This window comes from Elephas maximus, chromosome 6 (assembly GCF_024166365.1).
Source record: "Elephas maximus indicus isolate mEleMax1 chromosome 6, mEleMax1 primary haplotype, whole genome shotgun sequence".
In the NCBI taxonomy this organism is placed as follows: domain Eukaryota; kingdom Metazoa; phylum Chordata; class Mammalia; order Proboscidea; family Elephantidae; genus Elephas; species Elephas maximus.
Genome location: NC_064824.1, coordinates 109,931,840 through 109,955,163, shown reverse-complemented (window position 1 = coordinate 109,955,163; position 23,324 = coordinate 109,931,840). Strand labels below are relative to the sequence as shown.

General features: G+C 36.0%; 1 protein-coding gene across 3 annotated transcripts in view; it reads left to right on the top strand.

The window, feature by feature from the left end:
- The window catches only part of ERBB4 (erb-b2 receptor tyrosine kinase 4), a 1,265,080-nt gene that overhangs the window by 1,063,078 nt on the left and 178,678 nt on the right, over positions 1-23,324 (top strand). For all 3 annotated transcript variants that reach the window (XM_049888936.1, XM_049888934.1, XM_049888940.1), the window contains one exon: positions 11,059-11,244. In XM_049888936.1, coding sequence (XP_049744893.1) covers positions 11,059-11,244 — 186 coding nt within the window. The remainder of the gene's footprint in view (positions 1-11,058; positions 11,245-23,324) is intronic.

The following is a 23,324-nucleotide window of genomic DNA, read 5'->3' as shown; positions in this document are numbered from 1 at the left end:
AGTCTCACTGGTGTCTTAGTCATCTAGTGCTGCTATAACAGAAATACCACAAGTGGATGGCTTTAACAAACAGACGTTTGTTCTCTCACACTCTAGTAGCCTAGAAGTCCAAATTCAGGACCTTGACTTCAGGATAAGGCTTTCTCTTTCAACTCTGGAGGAAGGTCCTTGTCGTCAGTCTTCTCCTGGATTAGAAGCTTCTCTGTGCAGAAGCCCAAGATCTAAAGGATGCCCCCTGCTCCTAGTGCTGCTTTCTTGGTGGTATGATGTCACCCTGTCTCTCTGCTTGCTTGTCTCTTTTATATCTCAAAAGAGATTGACTCAAGACACAACCTAATCTTGTAGATTGAATTGTACCTCACTGACATAACTGACTCTAATCCTGACTCTTTAACATCAGAGAGGTAGGGTTTACAACACATAGGAAAATATCATCAGATGAAAAAATGGTGGCCAATCATGCAATACTGGGAATCATGGCCTAGCCAAATTGATACACATATTTTTGGGGGATACAATTTAGTCCATGACAACTGGGTACATGGCAGAGTAGAGAAGGATGGAGAGTGTACCTGGAGGCACAAATAGAAATATCTAGGCCAATCACATGGATCATTAATGTCATAGCTGGGAGCATAGTCTAAACTTCCTTAATTTAATTCAACAAATGTTTACTGAGTACATTAAGGCTCTTTATGTGACACTTCAAGAAATGCAATGGATTTTTGAGGGGGGGGGATGGGGGTAATATAAAAGAAATTACTACACTTCCCAAATCAACAAATGTTTTATAATAGTGATTTGAGCCTGGATTTAGTTAGGTAGGAGTCAGAATCAAAATACATAAAATAATGTAGATTTGGGATCTATATCAGGATAATCAACTAGTAGGACTTGGAAATTATTTAGATGTGGAATGGAATGGATAAGAGAATGCCAAATATTAATCCAAGATTTTTAAGTGAGTTAGAATTTTTTTCTGAAATTTACAAAACTAGTAAAGTACAGCAAGCAAGCTAGTTTGGAGAGAATACTTTGAGTCTTAAATTTGATAGTAGAAAATCTATGTCAAGATGACCAGAAGGTATTTGAAATATAGATTGGTTCAGGGTAGGGGAGACAGGGAAGGGAGTCTATAATAAAGATTCCATTCATTTATTCATAAAATTACATTGCATCCTTACTAGAAGCCATATACTCCACAAGGATTTGGAGATAGAGCAATGAATATAATCAATCAGGTGATACTACTGGTTTTGGAGAAATCATTAGAAAAGGCAAACATTTAACTGGCAACTCTAATAAAATAGGATGGATGTTATGATATGAGATGTATACATATATGAAGACTTATTCATTCCTGCTCAGACAGTTGAAATTATAGGAGTAAAATCAGCATAATTCTCATGTTCGTGAGGGCACAATTTAGACATGTTATAATGGTTTTGTTTTCTATTTTGAGAATTAAAAATGTGCTATTTACACTGCCTATGTCTAAATCAAATTGTGACAAGCCACAGAAAATTTGCAATTGATTCCATGTGTTTCTGACAATTCTACCATATGTCTTAAAGTTACTACAGAGATATAACTTTAATTATATATATATATATAAATATATTTATATATATGTAATTTTAATTTCTGAAGGTTTGGACAACAAATTTAAATGAATGCAAGAAATTACAGACTAAAGCAGAGTGTTGGGGCAAAATCATAGTAACATTTCCACATTTAAGCTATGAGAGGAAAAAATAGATGCCAATAATTGAAACAACAGTACTCAGAGAGACTGAATAATTAAGATAGAAGAAAATATTAACATCAACCACAGGAGGGTTTTCAAAAAGAAGGGTGTTAGTAAGGTAAAACCCTGCAGAAAACCAGGAAATTCAAAGATGAGGGGGAATAAGCTTGTTGAATTATATGAAAAGGAGGTCATTGGCGACTTATTCAAAAATAATTTGAATAGTAAAAATTTAGAAAGTCATAGAGAAGCTAGAGCCCAAAGGAATGAATGATTGTAAAATGAAGAAATAACGAAATGGATAATGGTAAATATTCCCAAAGTAAAGATGTAGCAAAATTGAAGTAAATTTCATTTTTAGAATATGGGACACCTAAATCTACTTGAGGATCTAGTGAAGGTACTAATAAAGCAAAAACGTAAAATTTAGAGTAGAGATAAAATGAGTCAAGGGAACACACTGGGAAGATGTTAAGAGTATGTTTTACAGAGTAAACATTTTGAAGAGATAGAGAGCTCCTCTACCCCAAGCCACAGGCTATAGTAAATATAGTTAGGAGTCAATAAGAAATTAAAAAATAAAATAGAGGGGTACTTTTGGAGGACCAGCCCAAAAGATTTAGGACAAATCCCCATGAATTCAAGCTTTTCTCTAACAACTTTTGAAATTTTGAGAATGCAGATGGCAGGAGTTGCCTTTGACTCAGAACAAACAAGAATAGAACATCAAGGGAAAGAAAATTATATGATGGCAGTAATGTTTTATTTTAATATTTAACATCGGAGTTTAGTCTAGAATACAAGGTACATGAAGCTTAACAGAAATCAGCCCCCCCCCCCCAAAAAAAGATAAATAAATCCAATCTTCTAATGACTATAAGGTCCTACATAATCTGGCCCCAGGCTGCATTTCTAATTTCATCTCATGCCATTCCAACCGTTGCTATTCCAGGCTCAGGAGCCTTCTGAGAGCTTCAAAAATATACTAAGCTCTTAGGTCATCACACTTAGTATTGCTTTGCCTTGAATACTCTTTCCTGGTGTTTCTATATCTGGCTTCTTCTTACAATGAGTCAGAATTGACTCAACGGCAGTGGGTTTGGTTTTTTTGTTCTTATAATTCAGGTTTCAGTACACCTTTCCTGATGCCTTACCTAAAGACCTAAAGTAGCCCTGCAACCACCATCTTATTATCTAACACAATACTCCAAAACCCTTAATATAATTTTAAATATTTATATATCTGTTTTATGTTTGTTTGGATTTTCTGTTTACTGGTTAGCTCTCCTGTTAGAATGTAAGCTCCATAAAGATAGAGATAATAGCATAGGCCAAGCCTCAATCACAGCTCCTGGCCCAAAGCAGAGCCTCAATAAATAATTTTAAGTAAGTGAATATTTAACTAAAGAGATTAAAAAAAAAAAAAATTGCCATCAAGTCGATTCCAACTCATAGTGACCCTATAAGGCAGAGTAGAACTGCCCCATAGAGTTTCTAAGGAGTTCCTGGTAGCTTTGAACTGCCGATCTTTGGGTTAGCAGCTGTAGCACTTAACCACTGCACCACCAGGGTTTCCAACTAAAGGGATAGAAAATTATTGTCTACCAATTTAATGTTCAAATCTAAGATACAAGCACCCAATAGGGAATGATACAGAATTGAAATGTAAAAATGATTTATTTCCAAAGGTTTTTGTTGTTGTTCTTAGATGCCATCCAGTCAGTTCCAACTCATAGCAACCCTGTGTACAACAGAACGGAATACTGCCCACTCCTGCGCCATCCTCACAATCTTTGCTATGTTTGAGCCCATTACTGCAGCCACTACGTCAGTCCATCTGTTGAGGGTCTTCCTCTTTTTCTCTGACCCTCTAATTTACCAAATATAACGTCCTTCTCTGGAGACAGTCACTCCTGATAACATGTTCAAAATACGTGAGACAAGTCTCACCACCCTTACTTCTGAGGAGCATTCTGACTGTACTTCTTCAAAGACAGATTTGTTTGTTCTTCTGGCAGTCCATGGTATACTCAATATTGGTCCAGTTGTGAGGATTTTTGTTTTCTTTATGTTGAGGTCTAATTCATACTGAAGATGTAGTCTTTGGTCTTCATAAGTAAGGGCTTCAAGTTCTTTTCACTTTCAGTAAGCAAGGTTGTGTTATCTGCATATCATAGATTGTTAATGAGTATTCCTCCAATCCTGATTCAGAGTTCTTTCCATATAGTCCGGCTTCTCAGATTATTTGCTTAGCATACAAATTGAATAAGTATGGTGAAAGGATACAACCATGAAGCACACCTTTTCTGATTTTAAACCATTCAATATCCCCTTGTTCTGTCTGAATAACTGCCTCTTGATCTATGTATAGGTTCCTCATGAGCACAATTAAGCGTTCTAAAACTCCCATTTTTTGCAATGTTATCCATAACTTGTTATGATCCACACAGTCAAATGCCTTATATAGTCAGTAAAACACAAGTAAACATCGTTCTTGTATTCTCTGCTTTCAGCCAAAATCCAACTGACATCAGCAATGATATCCTTAGTTCTATGTCCTCTTCTGAACCCGGCCTGAATTTCTGGCAGTTCCATTTCAATGTACTGCTGCAAAAGTTTTTGAATTATCTTCAGAAAAATTTTACTTGCATGTGATGTTAGTGATACTGTTTAATAATTTCTGCATTCTGTTGCATGACCTTTCTTTGGAATGGGCACAAATATGGGTCTCTTCTAATCAGTTAGCCAAGTAGCTTCCAAATTTCTTAGCACAGACAAGTGAATGCTTCCAGCGTTGCATCGTTTGTTGAAACGTCTAAGTTGGTGTTCTGTCGTTTCCTGGAGACTTGTTTTTTGCCAGTGCCTTTAGTGCAGCTTAGACCTCTGTCTTCAGTACCATTGGTTCTTGATCATCTGCTACGTTATGAAATGGTTGAATGTCGACCAATTCTTTTTTGTGCAGTAACTCTATGTATTCCTTCCATCACCTCTTAATGTTTCCTGCGTCATTCAATATTTTGCCCATAAAATTCTTCAAAATTGCAACTTGAGTCTTGAATTTTTTCTTCAATTCTCTCGGCTTGAGAAATGACGAGTGTATTCTTCACTTTTGGTTTTCTGCTCGGGGCCTTTGCTTATTTCATTGTAATTCTTTCCTTTGTCTTCTCAAGCTGCCCTTTAGAAATCTTCTCTTTATCTCTTTTATATGATCATTTCTTCCTTCCACTTCAGCTCCTCTATATTCAAGAGCAATTTTCTGAGTCTTTCTGAGATCCATTTTGGTCTTTCCTTCCTTTCTTGTCTTTTAATTACCTTTGCTTACTTCATGTATGATGTCCTGAAGGTGATCCTATAATTCATCTGGTCTTTGGTCATCAGAGTTCAATGTGTCGAATCTTGAGATGGTCTCTAAATTCACGTGGGGTATACTCAAGTTTATACTTTTGCTCTCATGGACTTGTTTTAATTTTCTTCATCTTCAACTTGAACTTGCATTTGAGCATTTGATGGTCTGTTGCAGTCGATCCCTGGCCTTGTTTTGACTGATAATATCAAGCTTCTTCCATTGTCTGTTTCCATAGATGTAGTTGATTTGATTTCTGTGCTTTCCATTCAGTAAGGCCCATGTGTATAAAAAAAAAAAAAAATAGTCACCGTTTATGTTGTTGAAAAAAGCTATTTATCATGAGTAAGTTGTTGGTCTTGAAAAATTCTGTCATGGATCTCCAGTATAGTTTCTATTACCTAGACCATATTTCCCAACTATTGATCCTTCTTCTTTGTTTCCAATTTTTGCATTCCAATCATCAGTAAGTAATTATCAGTGCATCTTGATTGCATGTTTGATCAATTTCAGACTGCTGAAGTTGGTAAAAATCTTCAATTTCTTCATCTTTGGCATTACTGCCTGGTACATAAATTTGAATAATAGTCGTATTAACTGGTCTTCCTTGTAGGTGCGTGGATATTATTCTACCACTGACAGCATTGTACTTTAGGATAGGTCTTGAAATGTTCTTTTTGACAAGGACTGCAATGCCACTCATCTTCAGTTTGTCATTACCAGCATAGTAGTCCATATGATTGTCTGATTCAAAATGGCCAAAGCAGAGCATTTCAGCTCACTAATAATGCCTAAGATATTGATAATTATGTGTTCCATTTTATTTATTATTAATCATGTTTTCCAATTTTCCTTGAATCATACTTCATACATTCTGCATTCCAATTATTAATGGATGTTTGCAGCTGTTTCTTCTCATTTTGAGTCATCCTACAACAATAGATGAATATCACAAATGCTTTACTGCATCCACGTCATTAAGGTCTACTGTACTTTGAGGAGACAGCTCTTCCCCATTCATATTTTTAGTACCTTACAATCTGAGGGTATTGTCTGGCACTATACCAGACAATGTTCTGCTGCTATTTATAAGGTTTTCACTGGCCTTCTTTTTAGAAGTAGATAGCCAGGTCCTTCTTTCTATTCTGTCTTAGTCTGGAAGCTCTGCTGAAAACTATCCACCATAGGTGACTCTGCTGATGTTTGGAATACCAGTGGCATAGCTTCTAGCATCACAGCAACATGCAAGCCACCACCGTACAACAAATTAACAGACAAGTGGCTGTTGTTGTTGTTAGGTGCCATCCAGTTAGTTCCGACTCATAGCGACCCTACGCACAATAGAAAGAAGCACTGCCCAATCCTGCGCCATCCTCACAATTGTTACTATGCTTGAGTCCATTTTTGCAGCCACTATGTCAATCCATCTGGATGAGGGTATTCGCCTTTTTGGCTGATGCTCTACTTTAACAAGCATGATATACTTCTCCAGGGAATGATCCCTCCTGGCAACATGTCCAAAGTATGTGAAACACAGTCACTCTATACTTGCTTCCAAGGAGCATTCTGGTTGTACTTCTTCCAAGACAGATTTGTTCATTCTTTTGGCAGTCCATGGTATATTCAATATTCTTGCTGATACCACAATTCAAAGGTATCAATTCTTCTTCTGTCTTCCTTATTCATTGTCCAGCTTTCAAATGTGTATGAAGCAATTGAAAACACCATGGCTTGGGTCAGGGGCACCTAAGTCCTCAAGGTGACATCCTTGCTTTTCAACACTTTAAAGAGATCTTTTGCAGCAGATTTTCCCTATGCAATGCGTCTTCTGATTTTTTGACTGCTGCTTCCATGAGTGTTGATTGTGGATCCAAGTAAAATGAAATCATTGACACCCTCAATCTTTTCTCCATTTATCGTGATGTTCCTTATTGGTCCAGTTGACGAGTGGTTAGGAGGGTAATAATCTTGGTTGTTGAAGTCCACAAAAATGATGCCAGAGATTGGAAAGGAGTACTAAACCACTGAGCAGCGTGTTCAAACTCAAACTGATGGTATATTAATGCAGCTCGTCCAGTTTCTGTTCACCTACTTGCACAAGTAAATTATTATTTATTCTAGACATGAAATAACAGATGGAGATTTTATTTATTTTATTATCTGGGTACCATCTGTGCCAAAGCAGGGTTGTAAAACATTATTATGCACCAGTAATTTTATTTTTCATCATTGCTATTGTCATTATCTTCTGTGTTTTCTTCATCACCATCACCCTCACTATCTTTAGGGGCAGCATTTCTTTTTAGTGTTCCAAATCTGCTGGCTGCTGCTTTAAGCACGGTTTTATAGGCCTACATTAATTGCCTATCTTTTCTTCTTCTCTATCTTCCTTTTTATCTTCTGTATCCCTGATGCAATGAGATTTTCTCTATTTTCAGCTGAAGGGTATTGAATTAATGGTCCATAGACATAATGAAAAAGTGAAAGTTTGGCTGATGTTAACATTTTTTAAAAAAAGAGAATAGCCCATAAGTATGCACTGGCCATACATATATTTCTTTCTTTCTTTCTTTCTTTCTTCCTTTTTGTGAAAGAATGAGCCAGAATAAGTAAGAAAACAAATTTAAGTGGCAAGGTATAAATATCTACAGGCTGGGCAAAATGATCCCTTAATGTGACAAATGGTCTTGCTCACTTTTATTATTGTACAGAAATGTCCTCCCTTCAGACTGAAATAGAGATACAAATGGCATATGGCTAGAGACTAATGGCACACATGCTTCAGAGCTTTTTGTCTATGCCTTGGTAGTCCCTTGGTAGTTTAAAAAAAAAGGTCCTTATTCAAACCAGAACTTATTATAAAGAAAAATGGTCTTGCTTTAGAGTTTTCTGTGTAGCACCTATTACATCCTTTCCCTCTGTCCAATGAGAAAACTCTTTAATTCACCTACAAGAAAAAAATTTTATAAAGCAAAAAGGAAAACAAAGACAAGATTAATTTTTTATTTCTGGAATATAAATGATAGACCTGTCAACTTATATTTATTCCAGTGACCTTCAGTGACATTTTCTAGTGACAACAGCAAAGATTCCAAAATTGTTTCCATGAGGCCGCACATAGAGATAGGTAACCAAGGACATTATTAATTTTAACACGGAGTAATTTATTGAAACCCAGTGCTCCATGATTAAAATATTAGGATTTTTTTTCCTTCTCCATCCCACTCATCACTCTAAATGTATCCACATTCTCTTTTCTTTATCTATTCCCCTAGCCGCCAAAAGAGCCATCTGCTATTTCCTTTATGAAAAAATAAAACCTACAATTAGTGTCTTGTTCATCTTTTCTTTCTCAAAAAAAGAGAACTATTATGCAAATACTCTGCAATTTGGTTTCAAATACTCTTTGTAGTGTGATGAGCAATTTTCCTTAATACAAACCCAGCTTTTTTGCCAGGACTTACTAATAGATTTTTTAAAAGAGAACTTTCATGCAACTTTTTTACATTCCTCTGATGTAAACTTTTTAAATGCATATTTGAATTAAATTATCATTACTCCTTGAGTTGGGGAGGAAAAAAAAAACCTGTTATGTATTTCATCCTGATAAAGAAGCCCAAAATAATCTCAAAATCTGTTTGTCACCTTTGACAAAAGATTTTGTCAAAATCTTTTCAATTAATAAATTTCATCATTGTCTTTATCTTAAAATGGCCTGTAGCACATGCGACTCTCAACAAAACAGAGAAGAGGCTTTCTTTTGCTTTCTCCAAAAGCATGTCATAAGCGATGGCAGTTTATCTGTGAGCACATATTTGTTGCATTTTAATTGTTCTTCATAAACTGAAGTGTAACACAACCGAATTCATTGTGGTATGGCTAATCTCAGGCATTTAGGGGTGTCTTTTTTTTTTTTTTAACAAGAAAAGTATCTACCATACTAAATACTGATGGAACTAGAGTAAAAATTGTGTTATTTTCACTGTCATAAGAAATAACATTTTGCTAGGAACCAGGAGGAGCCCTGGTGGTGAAGTAGTTAAGAACTTGGCTGCTAACCAAAAGGTTGTCAGTTCAAATCCACCAGCCACTTGTTGGAAACCCTATGGGGCAGTTCTACTCTGTCTTCTAGTATGGCTATGAGTCGAAACTGACTTGATGGCAATGGATTTGGTTTTTTGGAGGAACCAAGAATTCTGAGTCTTAAAACTGATCCTACTCCTACCAGCCATGTGACCCAGGGCAGTAATCTCACTCAGCCTACAGTTTTCTTATTTTACAGCTGAGTAATACTATCTTTTTCGACTGCTTCATAGGATTATAACGTGAATAAAACAACGGACATGCTGTTACTCTTGGAGTAGATTATAGCGATACATATTTGATGGACAACAAGATATACCAGAAGCTCTCAGAGTTTCACGTTTTCCTGCAATAGCTTACCTGGGAAGCTTGGTACAAGGCACGTTCCTAAGACCACTTCTACACTTGATTGTCTGGGAGTGGGGCCAGGAAAGCTACATTCTTAATGATCGCTCTAGGTGACTTCTACGTACATGGAAAGCTAAGAGCCACCAAAAGAGAAATAAAAACCAGTAAAAACCAGTTGCCATCAAGTCAGTTCTGACTCATAGCAACCCCCTGTTTCAGAGTAGAACTGCGTTCCATAGAGTTCTCAGTGGCTGATATTTCAGAAGTAGATGGCCAGTCTTTTCTACTGAGCTGCCTCTGGGTAGACTCAAACCTTCATCCTTTGGGCTAGGAGCGAGCACATTAACCATTTGCAGCACCCAGGGACTTCAAAAGAGAAATAGGCAGAATCAGTATGACTATAATGTAATTAGATATTAACATTTATGTTAATTTAATATTTAATTTTAATATATACTTCTGCTTATGTAGTATTGTGTTTGTATGTATTTATATGTATGCAGCTGATAAGTTTACAAGTTCAATGAAGTTATCCTCTGGTTTATACTGTAAATTTAAGCAGTCGATAGTGGATTAAACAGCAGTTTTTTTAGCATTCTTGCCTTTACTTCAATTATAACTACAATGATTTGCTTTATTTCAAATGTTTACTGTAGTATATAGTAAATAAAATCAAAGGAGCCACGGTGGTGCAGTGATAAGTGCTTGACTGTTAATCAAAATGTCGATGGTTTGTAACCCCAGCCACTCCTCAGGAGAAAGATGTGGCAGTCTGCTTCCGTAAAGATTTATAGCCTTGCAAACCATATGGGGCAGTTCTACCCTGTCCTGTAGGGTCACTATAAAAAAAATAAGCCAGACGTAAAAGGACAAATAATGTACGATTCCACTTAACACGGTATATCTAGAATAAGCAAAATCAGACAGAGCATAAAAAAAAAAAATTGGGGAGAAAAATATCTTATAAGAATGTTTAGTCTTCTATATAAATTCACAATGGGCATATTTTTTAAATTGTTTGTGTCTGTATTTTTTTTAGTATTTACAATTTATACATTGCATTACATAAATACATATGTGTGTGCTGTCCAACTCCACACCATAATGGGTGACTTAATAAGGTAGATTACCTTATTCTATTCCAAATAACTGTACTTGTATAAGTTATTTCCACTTTAAAAGAAAGATCAAAGTATAAAAATCCACAGTATAAGTCGGGGCTCAATCTCAATTTACTAAGCAATAAATAAAATCTAGTGTTTTCCATATGACAAAAGAGAAAATATTGTTTTTAATTTTATAAGCAGTTATTCTATGACATCTTCAAGTTTAATAAATGTATAGTCTTTGCTTCTCATTTTATTTCATAGAATTAAATTACTTTGGAACATAATAGTTACAATAATGTCTTTTTATTTTTGACTCCATTGAATTTGAAAGTACATTTTCAGTAACATTATCAGCCTTGTTAACACAATGCAAGTAACTGTGATTGTAATTTGAGATGAAATGATGGCATTGTATCTATTTCTTACAGGAAGCTCTGATCATGGCAAGTATGGACCATCCACATCTAGTTCGATTATTGGGTGTGTGTCTGAGCCCAACCATTCAACTGGTCACGCAGCTTATGCCCCATGGCTGCCTGTTGGATTACGTCCATGAACACAAGGATAACATTGGTTCACAGCTGCTGCTTAACTGGTGTGTCCAGATAGCTAAGGTAAGAGTTATCACTTCCAGTGGAAAGAGCATTTCTGGGCTTATGTCCCCTCATCTAGAATAGCACGTCAAGACTTTCACCTATTAAATAAGATAAATTATGCCTGATACTGAAATATATAAGGTAGCATTGACATGCAAACTACAGATCAAACACATGATGTACTTAGATATTTGGGGGTAATTATATCATGCCATTAATGTTGCGTTGACCAGATGCTTAAAGAATTGTTTGACTGGATTTGTTTGTTCTTTTGTTTGATTTGGTATAGCGTAGTTAATAACCAAACAAAACCAAAGAAAGAAAAAGTTGAATGTCTGAATTGTTCCGTTTTTAGATGATTTTAATAAAACAGACTACTTTCAACAATTCTTACTATTACGAATGATTAAATTCTAAATTCTCCTAGATGTCTTGATGATTCTCACTTGGGCTTCAATGATTGGCCGTTTTTGATCTGGCAAGAGGTCTCATATGAAGTACAAGTTATGGAGGGGGATGTGGTAGGGATGGGGGCTTTTCTGGTGAACTAGAGAGCAACTACTCATTCCCAGGGCACTGTGGTTTGGGGGGAATATTACCAGATTAATCTGATTTTCCAATTTTTCAAGCGGGACCAAAGTTCTGAACTTTTATGTAAATTCTCTCAAATTTAAATCTTGGCTCAAACTTTTGAAGCATTTTCAGGGCCAAGCGTAGCATTTATGTCCTGTAGTTCACTGGTGTAAAACCTCTGGTATACATTCTTTATGTTCAAAGGAACCATATATGACTTTCTATTCAAAGTATCTTTCTTGAATATTTTGTTTTTAGAGAAATAAGGTCAAGGTGAATTTTAATTCACTACTTCAACTCTTAGTTACATCAAAATATGACTGGGGTTTTATATATATATATATTCATCTTTGCATTTGTATAATTATCAAAATGTTAATTTAGTAGATTTGGCCTGTTTCTTTCTATGGCCTCAGAATATATAAGAATAAATTACCAAGATCAGAAATTTGAGATAATTCTTAAAAGTAAAACCCAGAAAATAAGGGAAAAGCCCAGTTTATACACCCTCAAGTCTCAATATACTTTCTCTATGGACTATTTATTATAATTTTGTGAATATTAAGTGATGAAAACAACTGAGAAAATTCTTTATGGTAATGAAGTTTAAATGAGAGTCTTCAATTTTTTTGTCTAAGACCTTCCATAATTTATAAGGTAAGATAAATATGCAATCAAAATTCTAAAATCATCATAGGACTGTAAATTAAACAAAGCTACCTGAAATTCCTTAGCTCTCTATATTTTCCCTTCGGTGTTCTCTACAATTTAGGTTTTGTCCTTAAAGATTTGTGGCATTAAGATATCATTTTGTAAGACTATAAAGTCTAACAATAGAAATGCTTTGAGTTCCCTGAATGCTCACACAGTTTTATGTCTCTTTGGCTTTGCAAATACCATTCCCTCTGCTTAGAAGAAATCTTTTCGCACAACCTTTTCATTCACACTACATGATCTTAGTCATCTTTCAGTGTTGATTGGACCACCTCCCTTCACAGAGCCTTCCTTTCTCTTTCTCTCTAAACAGAAGTAATCACTTCCTCTTCCTCTTCGATACTAGTTTTGGTCATCGATGTCCTGAACACATTCATATTATTTAAATGTTACACTATTTGTTTACATATTTCTTTGATTATATGGCAGGATTACTTTGTCATCAATCCTTCAAAAGGTATTTTTGAGATCTTAACACGTGCCAGGGACTATGCTGACTAAGGTATATAGGAATAAATAACCTGGACATAAGGCACCGATGATTAAGCGTCTGGCTGGTAATTAAAAGTTTGGCAGTTTGAAGCCACACAGCAACTCTACAGGAGAAAGACCTGGCAATCTGCTTCTGTAAAAATTACAGCCAAGAAGACCCATGAGGCAGTTCTGTTCTGTCACATAGATCACTGTGAGTTGAAATAGATTCCATGGCACCTAAAAACTACAGTAAAAACATGAACATGATCCTGGTTCTCTTTGTATACCCTAAAAGGTTGAACAGACTTTTAAGAAATAAAACAGTTAAGTCCAGGGTTAAACACTGTGGTTCATATTTTGAAGAAGAAGAATAAATATACGGGATAGTTAAGGGAAGACCACGCTGAGTCCTGAGACAAAAGGTGCTGGCTACGGGAAGAAGATTTCAGGCAGAGGAAAGATTACACAGGACCCCATAGTTAGGATAACCATGTGATTTATTATCCAAACTGGACAATTTGGAGAGTGAAAGGAACTCTTGGTCTTAAGCAGATCAAGGTGCAAAGTAATGACCTATAGCAAAACAATTTCGGTTTTGTTATAAATGCAGTTGGGAATTACTGAAGTATTTTAACATGGAAGTGACATAATCCAATTTATGTTCTAAAGAGATAACGTCAGTGTATGTATGGAAATTTGACTGAAGGGATACAAGAATGGAAATGAAGATATCAGTTAGGAGTCTGGGGGCAATGGAAATAAGGAGAAATAGATGGAATCAAAAATATTTTTAAGACAAAATTTAAAACATTTGTTTGTTGATTAGCCATGGACGGTGAGAGAGTGGAGAGTGGTAGTACCATTTCCTGAGACAGTGAAGGCTGAGGGATGAACAATTCTGTATGGGAATAATCAAGAGCTCAGTTCCACACATGACAAGTTACAACATTTTATGGGACATGAAACAGGAGACGTCAATTAGGCTGTTAGTTTTGGTGCTCAAAAAAGGGATTGGGACTAGAGACATAAATTTAAGCAGTATATATATATATATATACATATGTAAAATTTTTAAATAGTTAAGAGGAGATGTGATTACTTAGAGACTGATTCATATTTATTCCCAGCACCTAAAATTTGATCTTACATAGTCATTCAGTAAATATTTAATAAATACGTTTAGCTCAACTGAAAAAAAAAAAAAATCTACCTTTAAGGAGTTAGCCCTTGCTTCATCTTTTTTCCAACTTTGGGAGCAGAATTGCGTAGGGAAAAAAAAAAAAATCACAGTTAGGAAGGCCTAGATTTGAATGCTGATGTCTTTTCCGTTTTATGAGCCTGAGTAATTTACTCAACCTCTCAGAATTTTAGTTTCTCAATGTATAGAGTTGAATCAATAATTACTACATGTTTTTTCTCATCTGCAAAATGAGAATAATAATATCTGCCTGAATTATGGTGGAATAATGACCCCTCAAAGATATCCAGGTATGTGCAAATCTTGGAACCTGTAAATACGGACCTTACATGGTAAAAGGGACTTTGCAGTATGATTAACTTAAGAACATTGAGATCGCGAGGTTATGATGAATTATCTGGGTGGGCCCAAGTGGGAGGCAAAAAGAGCAAATTGAGAGAGAAGAAAGATGTAAGGATAGAAGAAGTGGTTGGGGCGATGTGCTTTGAAGATGGAAGAAGGGGCCACAAACTGAGGAATATAGGGACCAAGGAAACAGATTCTTTCCTACAAGCTTCAGAAGGAATTCAGGCCTGCCCATGTATTGATTTCAGTCTAGTGAAACTCATTTCAGACCGTAACCTCCAGAACTGTAAGAGAATAAATTTGTGTTGTTTGAAGCCACTAAATTGGTCGTAAATTATTACAGCAGCAATAGGAAAACTAATACATACTTCACAGGGATTTGTAAAGATTAAACAAACAAGCCCATGTACAAAGGTACGTGGCTCAGCTCCAAGAATATAGTGGGTGTTTAAAAACATTCTATTATTAGCTATAGGTCAAAGCCACAGAACAGAGAATTGTTTTAGAATTGTTTGTAAAATATGAATGAATATGTTCTGAATAAATACAAGTACTTTACGAACCGCTCTTTCAGTAACTTAGAGGACTCTTCCTTTGCTCCTGATTTTTACCGAGAGAGACTCATGGAAGTAAGCAAGATGTCATTATAATTGCTCCAATGTCCAGTTTCATTTTGGCTGTTGTTGTTAGGTGCTGCAGAGTCGGTTCTGACTCATAGTGACCCTATATACCACACAACGAAACACTGCCCAGTCCTGTGCCATCCTTACCGGCATTGTTATGCTTGAGCCCATTGTTCAGCCACTGGGTCAATTCATCTCACTGAGGATCTTCCTCATTTCCACTGACCCTGTACTTTTTCAGACATGATGTGCTTCTTCAGGGACTGATTGACCCTGGCAACATGTCCAAAGTATGTAAGATGCAGTCTCGCCATCCTTGCTTCTAAGGAGCATTCTGGTTATACTTCTTCCAAGACAATTTTGGCTGTATCCCTTTTTTATTGGCAAAGTTGGGGGGAAAAGGGGTGGTGCTATAAAATAACCAACTTATATTTATTTGAATTATACCATACCTGTGGAGAATTTAATAGTATGTTTAAGAAATAATAATTATAACTAATATTATCAAGTCGTTACTCTATGTGAGACTGCTCTCTGTATTTTTTATGCATTCATTAATTTTATTTTTTTATGGCTAGAAATTCCATTACCATTCCTCAAAGTGTAGATTCAGCCTATCAACAGAAATATTCAGTAATATCATTTTTGCAAGTAGATTGAATCAGGCATTTATATTTTCTGAGAAAACTTGTGTTGTTCCAAAGGTCACCATGATTTTTAGGTCAGCTCGTTATATTTTCTCCATTAAGCTTTTTTTTTTTTTCCATTTCCCACTCTACTATGTCCCCAGGTTATTTTCCTTGTCCATATAATATTGCTAATTGGAGCTAGCCCAAATTCTATTAGGAAACCTTACTTTTTGCGAACCATTTAGGGGTATCTGTGAAACTTGTTTTCTTCTTCACTGGTGGCAGACTGGGAGTTACTAAAAGGGGCAAAGATGAGAGATGAAGAACCTCTCTCAGTTAAAAACACATAGCTCACAAGGATCTGAAGGAGAACAGATTCCTGTGTTAAGATGTGAAGTCACATGAACAGGTGTGAAGTCTTCTTGAAGATGTGAACATGTTCCGTGAGCAGAGCCTTCATTCATCTTTATTTCTTCTTTTTCATTTTTCTCTAGCAATAGCTACCCAGAGTGACAGAAAGCCATCAATCCCCACTCTATTCTACCATTTTTTTCTGCGTGAATAAAAGTTAGACTCAAATCCTAATGTATGGTGTCAGTAAAATGCATGACCTGGGAACTGAAATTTCTGATTTGTTTCAGGTCAAAACTAGGCTCTATCTGTAAATGTACCTCAGTAATATCCACATACAAACTGTAAAATAAAAAAAAATAATAAATTAATAGTCTGGGGAAGTGACAGAAGACTACTAACATTCTCAAAATTGTAAAATGTGTGCATATTATTACATAGCAGTTAAGCAAGGAACATTTATAGACAATGTGTAATGATAATCTGAAGGTTAATACTGATTTTTTTAATGCAATTGATTTTGATCATTTTACTTTTTTATGAATAGGAAAAATCTGTTGTCATTACTCAAAGTGCCTTTTGAATGACATTTAATACCGTTTAGAAATTTGTGAATACCAGGTAACTGAATGAGTTTCTTTTTTTTAAAACAAAGAAATTGTTATATTTTATAAAGATGAAATAGAAAATTAATATTGAAATTAGCAGCTCTAGTATTACTGACATACCTGAACCCCACTTAATGAAAATATACAGTTTAAATGAAAATTAAAAACATTTTTTTTCTAGTCATATAACCACTTTTTGATAGAGACAAGGATGAAAGTAGTTTATAGTTTATCGTTTATTACTGCCATTACTTATCTTTAAAAGCACTAAGTATTCTGATGAATTGTTATTAGATTTTTGAGAGTCATTGGCATAAGTCTGACTCAGTGGTGAAATTTATACATGGTGAACACCGTTAGCAACTGTTCTAGGTTCACACTGCAAACTAGTGTAAGAATGAACAACAAAGTTCAGTATCCTGGATAATTAATTGATTATTTCTTGGAGAGGTACTGTTGAATTGTTGTTTACTGTTGAATTGTTGTTTTCTTTTCCTAAAGAGATAGCCTAATGAGTAAATTCTTGCAGGGTTTCTGTCTATTTCTTAGAACCATTTCTTATTTAAAGACTTGAGAATTGAGTCACCAAAGTGAGATATCTGTGGTCTTTGTCTAACCAGAAGGAATCATTTATCAATTCATTTAAAAACATATTGGGTTATGATGTAACAAGTAGTATTCTAGGCTCTGGGGATTAAAAATAATAATAATAATAATAATAATAAAGTCCTTACGGCACACATATTCTATTCTACTGGAAAAGACAGACAATAACTGAGTAAAGAAAAGATATTTCTTCATGCAGTGAGAGATGAGAGATGGTGTAATACAACAGTTATGAGGACAGAATTCAGAGTAAAGCAGAACTGGGTTCCAGTTCTAACTCTACTACTTACCATCTGTAATAATTTCATCAAATTTCTTAACATCTCTAAATCTGTTTCCTTATCTGTAAAATGGGCATAAGTTTAGTGCTGTTGTGGTGGTTGAGAGTATGCATTGGTTTTCCACAATTGCTGCCAGAATATCTATGCTTACTATATGTTGTTATCATGATATTAAACAAAATAATAATGTATTATTATTATTATTGTCAAAATTAATCAATTTATACACTTTACAAAAAGATAGCCTTATGCGGCAAAGAGAACATGAACCTTAGAGAAGTACAATCTGGGTTTGAATCCTGGATCATACTTATGGGACTTTTAAGAGTCTTTTTCCTCTTTTGGCAAGTGAGAATACTTGTATCTACATAAAATAAATCAAAACTATTGTCTTAGTCAACTAGTGCTGCTATGACAGAAATACCACAAGTAGATGGCTTTGACAAAGATAAATTTATTTCTTCAAAGTAAAGTAAAGTAGGCTGAAAGTCCAAATTCAGGGCATCAGCTCCAAGGGAAGGCTTTCTCTCTCTGTCAGCCTTCTTATCAATCTCCTCCCTTCCACCGGACTAGGAGCTTCTCCACACAGGAACCCCGGGTCCAAAGGAAGCACTCTGCTTCTGGCACTGCTTTCTTGGTGGTATGAGGTCCCCCACTCTTTGCTTGTTATCTTTCCTTTTATCTCCTGTAAAATAAAAGGTGGTGCAGGCCACACCCCAGGGAAACTCCCTTTACATTAGATCAGGGCTGTGACCTTAGTAAGGATGTTAAAATCCCACCCAGATCCTCTTTAACATAAAATTACAATCATAAATAGAGGACAGCCATACAATACTGGGAATCATGGCCCAGCCAAATTGTTATACACATTTTTGGGGGGGACATAGTTCAGTCCATGACACCTATGTTTATCCAATTTGAAGATAATTAGTAAATAGAGGTAGCTGATATTAATCTGAAAAATTAAACAGTTTCTATAGAACAGGAATATGTATGTATATTCCTTTATTCGTTCATACTCATTTATTGCTGTACTCATTAATACACTAAACAGCCTGTGAGAATCATGATTATCCTGGTGAAAGAACATGAATTTGAAATTAGAAAAATCTGGCTTTGAATCCCAACAATACCAGTCATTAGCAGTGAAACTTGGGGTAAATTTCTTAAACTCTGAGCTTCCTTATCTAAAAATTAGAGATAATAATATCTAACTCATAGGGTTTTTGTAACATTTAAATAAATTAGTAAAATGTGTCAAGATCTTAACATTGTCTGGCACTTAGTAGTTGCTTAATAAATACTAACTTAAAAAAATTACACAGAGCAATGCTCTCAAAGTCATCCATTTCAGAAGAGGATTGTTTTATCTTTATGTAAATAAAGGGTTCACTTGTCAGGACAGAAGACAAATCTTCCCCGGAGAAGTTTTTCAGATATTTCCTCATGTTAAACAGAAATGTGTCAGTCTGCAATACCAGATTCAAGGAACATCACTTTTTTTTTTTTTTTTTTCTAAATTATAATTATTCCAGCCTGGTAGCTTGCCTATCAAAGTTGTTCAGAAATGCCATTTTAATCATATCACGGTGAGTTCCCCACAAGGATTATTTTAGGGATGTGAAAAGTCTGAAGAAGCATACGTGGTGTCATAGATTGATTGTGTCTCCCCAAAAATGTGTGTCAGCTTGGTTAGGCCATGCATGATTCCCAGTATTGTATGGTTGTCCTCCATTTGTGACTGTAATTTCATATTAAAGAGGATTAAGGTGGTATTGTAACACCCTTACCAAGGTCACATCCCTGATCCAATGTAAAGAGTTTCTCTGGAGTGTGGCCTACACCACCTTTTATTTTACAAGAAATAAAAGGAAAGGGAAGCAAGCCAAAAGGGAGCACCACATACCACAAAGAAAGCAGTGCCAGGAGCAGAGCACGTCCTTTGGACCTGGGGTTCCTGCACAGAGGAGCTCCTAGTCCAGGGGAAGACTGATGACAAGAACCTTCCTCCAGAGCTGACAGAGAGAGAGCTGATGCCCTGAATTGGGCCTTTAAGTGTACTAGACTGTGAGAGAATGAAATTGTCTTTGTTAAAGCCATCCACGTGTGGTATTTCTGTTATAGCAGCACTAGATGACTAAGACACCTAGTATTTGGCAAATAAGGGCAGGACCTCCATTTTCTTGAAATTCGTAATTGGTACATAAAGGTGGTCCTTGGTCAGCCCCATAGCAGTAGAGCTCTCCGCTCCCCTTAGGCATGTACAATCATTAGAGCTTCCAAATCATTGCCTCCTCTCTTTATGTGGCATATAACATAAATGAATATTACTCATGAGCCTGGGTTCAGCTAGGTGGCTGTTTGATCTTGGCTGGGCATGTCCACTTATCAGGGATTGGTTGGCTGTTGAATTATCTAAACAGGGGATAGTCTGCTTCACAAAGCTCTCCTCCATCAAGCTAGCCAGGGTATATTCCCACAAATCCTTGTCTCATGATGTCTAGCCCCCAGGGCCTAGGCATGCATTGATACACCATCTTCTGAGAGGCCCTGGAGCCCCTCTTAGTTCATAGTGAGAGTAGGAGCATAGGTGCCTCCCCTTACCCAGCTTTCATCCCCCTTCTGGAATTGCCACCAGCAATATCTCTTACCTCTTCAGTCTTAGAGAACCTAATCATTTTTCTCCAAATTGATGAGTTCAGTATCTTCCACCTCCACCCTCAATTCCACTGCCAGGTAAAAATAGGACAATTTCTCAAACAACAAAACCTAACTAGGGCTTATCTCACAGGTGCTAGTGGTCAAAATTGTAAGTTTAGGAACTGCAGCACAGAAGTGCTTAAAATCCCTTTCAAAATGGGGAGTCCCAGTGAGAAAACACAGACTTTATTTGTTTCAAAGCAGAAAACAAAACGCAAATTGGTATCTCTATAAATCATTTTGCTGTGTATGAAAAAGAAAGAAAACCAATTTAAAGTCACATGGAGAGAACCCAGACCAGAGAAGTTCCTTTGTAGAGATGATGAAACTTAATAAATAAATATGGGAGCCTCTTGAAATGGCACAGCAAGGAACACCAGAAGATTCTCTAGTTTAGTGATTTAATTTTTTTTTTTTCCTTTGAAGCCATGAATTTGTTTCTTCGTGTGAAATCTTATTTGAAAATCTAAACAAATAAAGCTGAGCCCTAACTTCAGCAGTAAAAGGGGGTTGAGAGGGCTTCATGGCTCCAAGTTCCCCTGTGTTCTCAGTGAGAACAGCTTTAACACCATCTGATGTGCCTGTGTTGTTGATAAACGGAAGTCATGGTGACAGAGCATGCTTAAGGCCACACTGCTTCCTAGTGACAAAGTCTCAAATTCCTATCCTACATAGCCATCTTGCCTCTCCTCAACATTTCCAGCCCCCCTCGCTTATAAATTTGATGAAATAATTACCACAGTATTAGAGAGAATTGGTCTAAGAGGTGAGGTTATATACCTCTTGCGATAATTTTTAGTGATTTAATTAGTTTTTTTTTTTTTCCCCTTACAGAATGTCAAATGAGAAGCAGCTGGCTTGTTTTTATTTCTGTGTGATTTTTGTGGTTTTGGTTTACCTTCCAAGGATTCTTTTTTAATATCCCTTTTCCACCAATAGTTTTCCCTCTACATCGTTATATCGGCATGTCTAATAACATTGCAACCTCCCAAATTGGTGATAAAGCACCTGGCTGAGTTTGAATCGTGTTTATCCCCTCCCTGAAACAACCTCATGTTTTTTATTTATGTGCCAAATTGTCATTGCCTTAAAGGAGGACCATATACAAGGGGCAGTAAGGGATAAGAGAGAATCTCCATTGTATCAGATGAAAACAAAGTTTACTGAGGCAGTTTCTAAAGCACAGGTCCCAGAATTGCACTGAAGCCTTAATTATTTCCTGGGGTTTACATGAAATATGAAGGGCCCTCACTCAGAGAAGTTACTTAGGCTTTTTCTTGCCTAACCTATAAAATAGCAAGCTTTCCTTTGCTTAGCTTTGCCTGTGGCTTTGTTTGGCATGCTGAGCAACTCTAATTCAGCTTTGTAAGTTACTCAATTCTATAAATGGCAGAGGTTTTCATTCAGCTACCATACACACGCAGAAAGTAAAGAACTTAATTTCTTCTGAGTGAATTTATGCTGTAGCTAGTACTTTTAATGAACTCTTTTTTTGTTAGAAAAGTGAAAGCTATCCCATCCAAATGGATTAAATTGTACTGCATGTGTATAAAGTGTTCACAATTAGATCTATTAGTCAAGACTATGTGAAGCTTGGGATTATAGCAGATTTTAGGAGCACAGTGATTCTGAAATGCAGAGTCAAAGAACCAGGACTGGCATATCTAGTTCACTGCTCCCCTGTGGCTTTTGTTTCTAAAACTGTAGAGGTAGCTGAGTCTTACAATATTTCTCTCAGGAAGTTGTGCTATATATTCATGGTCTTTAAAATGTATGTATGCAATGTCATTTATCTCACATATTTTAACATATTTACAGTAATTCAGAGAGATAGGACATGCATTCTGCTCCAGATATGAGAAATGCAGGATGAGGAGATGAAGTTATTTGCCTGGAAACAGAAAGTCCATAGTGGGACTGAGAACAAAACACTGACTTGCTTCCTTTCACATCTGCCCAATGCCTTCTTCAGATAGTTCTTTTTATAGTCACAGTAAGTTGCAAAAAACTTACTACAAAGAGGTTCCGTTTACCCTAAACCTAGTTTCTCCCAATGGTAACATATCACATAAGACAGTATAATATGACAACCAGGAAACTGACATTGGTACAATCCACAAAAATTATTCAGGTCTCATTGGTTTTACACATACTCATTTATATATGTGTGTGTATGTTCTGTGCAACACTCTAACAGGTATAGAGTCGTATAATGACCACAATCAAGGTATAGAACTATTTGATCACCATAATGCATATAACCACTGTAACTATATAATGTAACCATCGACCCCCTAGTTTTGTTTGTTTTATACTCAAGTCCTGGTCATGCTTTATAATGATGACTTAATTTCTTTTAAGATCTCATTAACTTACTGTGTGTTGTGCATTATAGTGAACATCCAATACTATGAAATTTAAGTTTTACTCTAGCAGTAATAATTTGCAGAAGTACCTATGAAGATGAGACACTTGATTTTGTGTAGTTATGTGACCTAGGAGGGATGCAACAGTCAAACGAGTAATATTAGATCCTCTTAGAATTACTAAGTGAGAACATCTACACTCCCCCATCTGCACCCCCTAATTACCATAGGAAAGTGGTTTAGCAGGTCACTGGCTGTGGAAAAGAGATAGCCCAATCAAACTTAGAAGGGCATGGAGCCAGAAAGGAAGAAAATTGGGTTATAATGAAGACAGGCTGAAAATGAATGAGAGCAAGCAGTTAAGGCTTTATGCCAATCTTCTCCCTTCTGAGAAGATTCAAAATATTAGACTACTTCTACTTAGTATTATGAACTATACACAACCAGTGTAGTATGTATGTATGTGCACACACACACACATATAAACACATATATTATTTTTACATATTTGGAGTATAAATGTTGGTAAGATGAAGACTAGTTCTATAAAGCCAAAAAAAAAAAAAATTATATGTAGCTACGGAGAAGACTGTAGTATACTGAGAGCCATTATTGTCAAGATTAGAAATA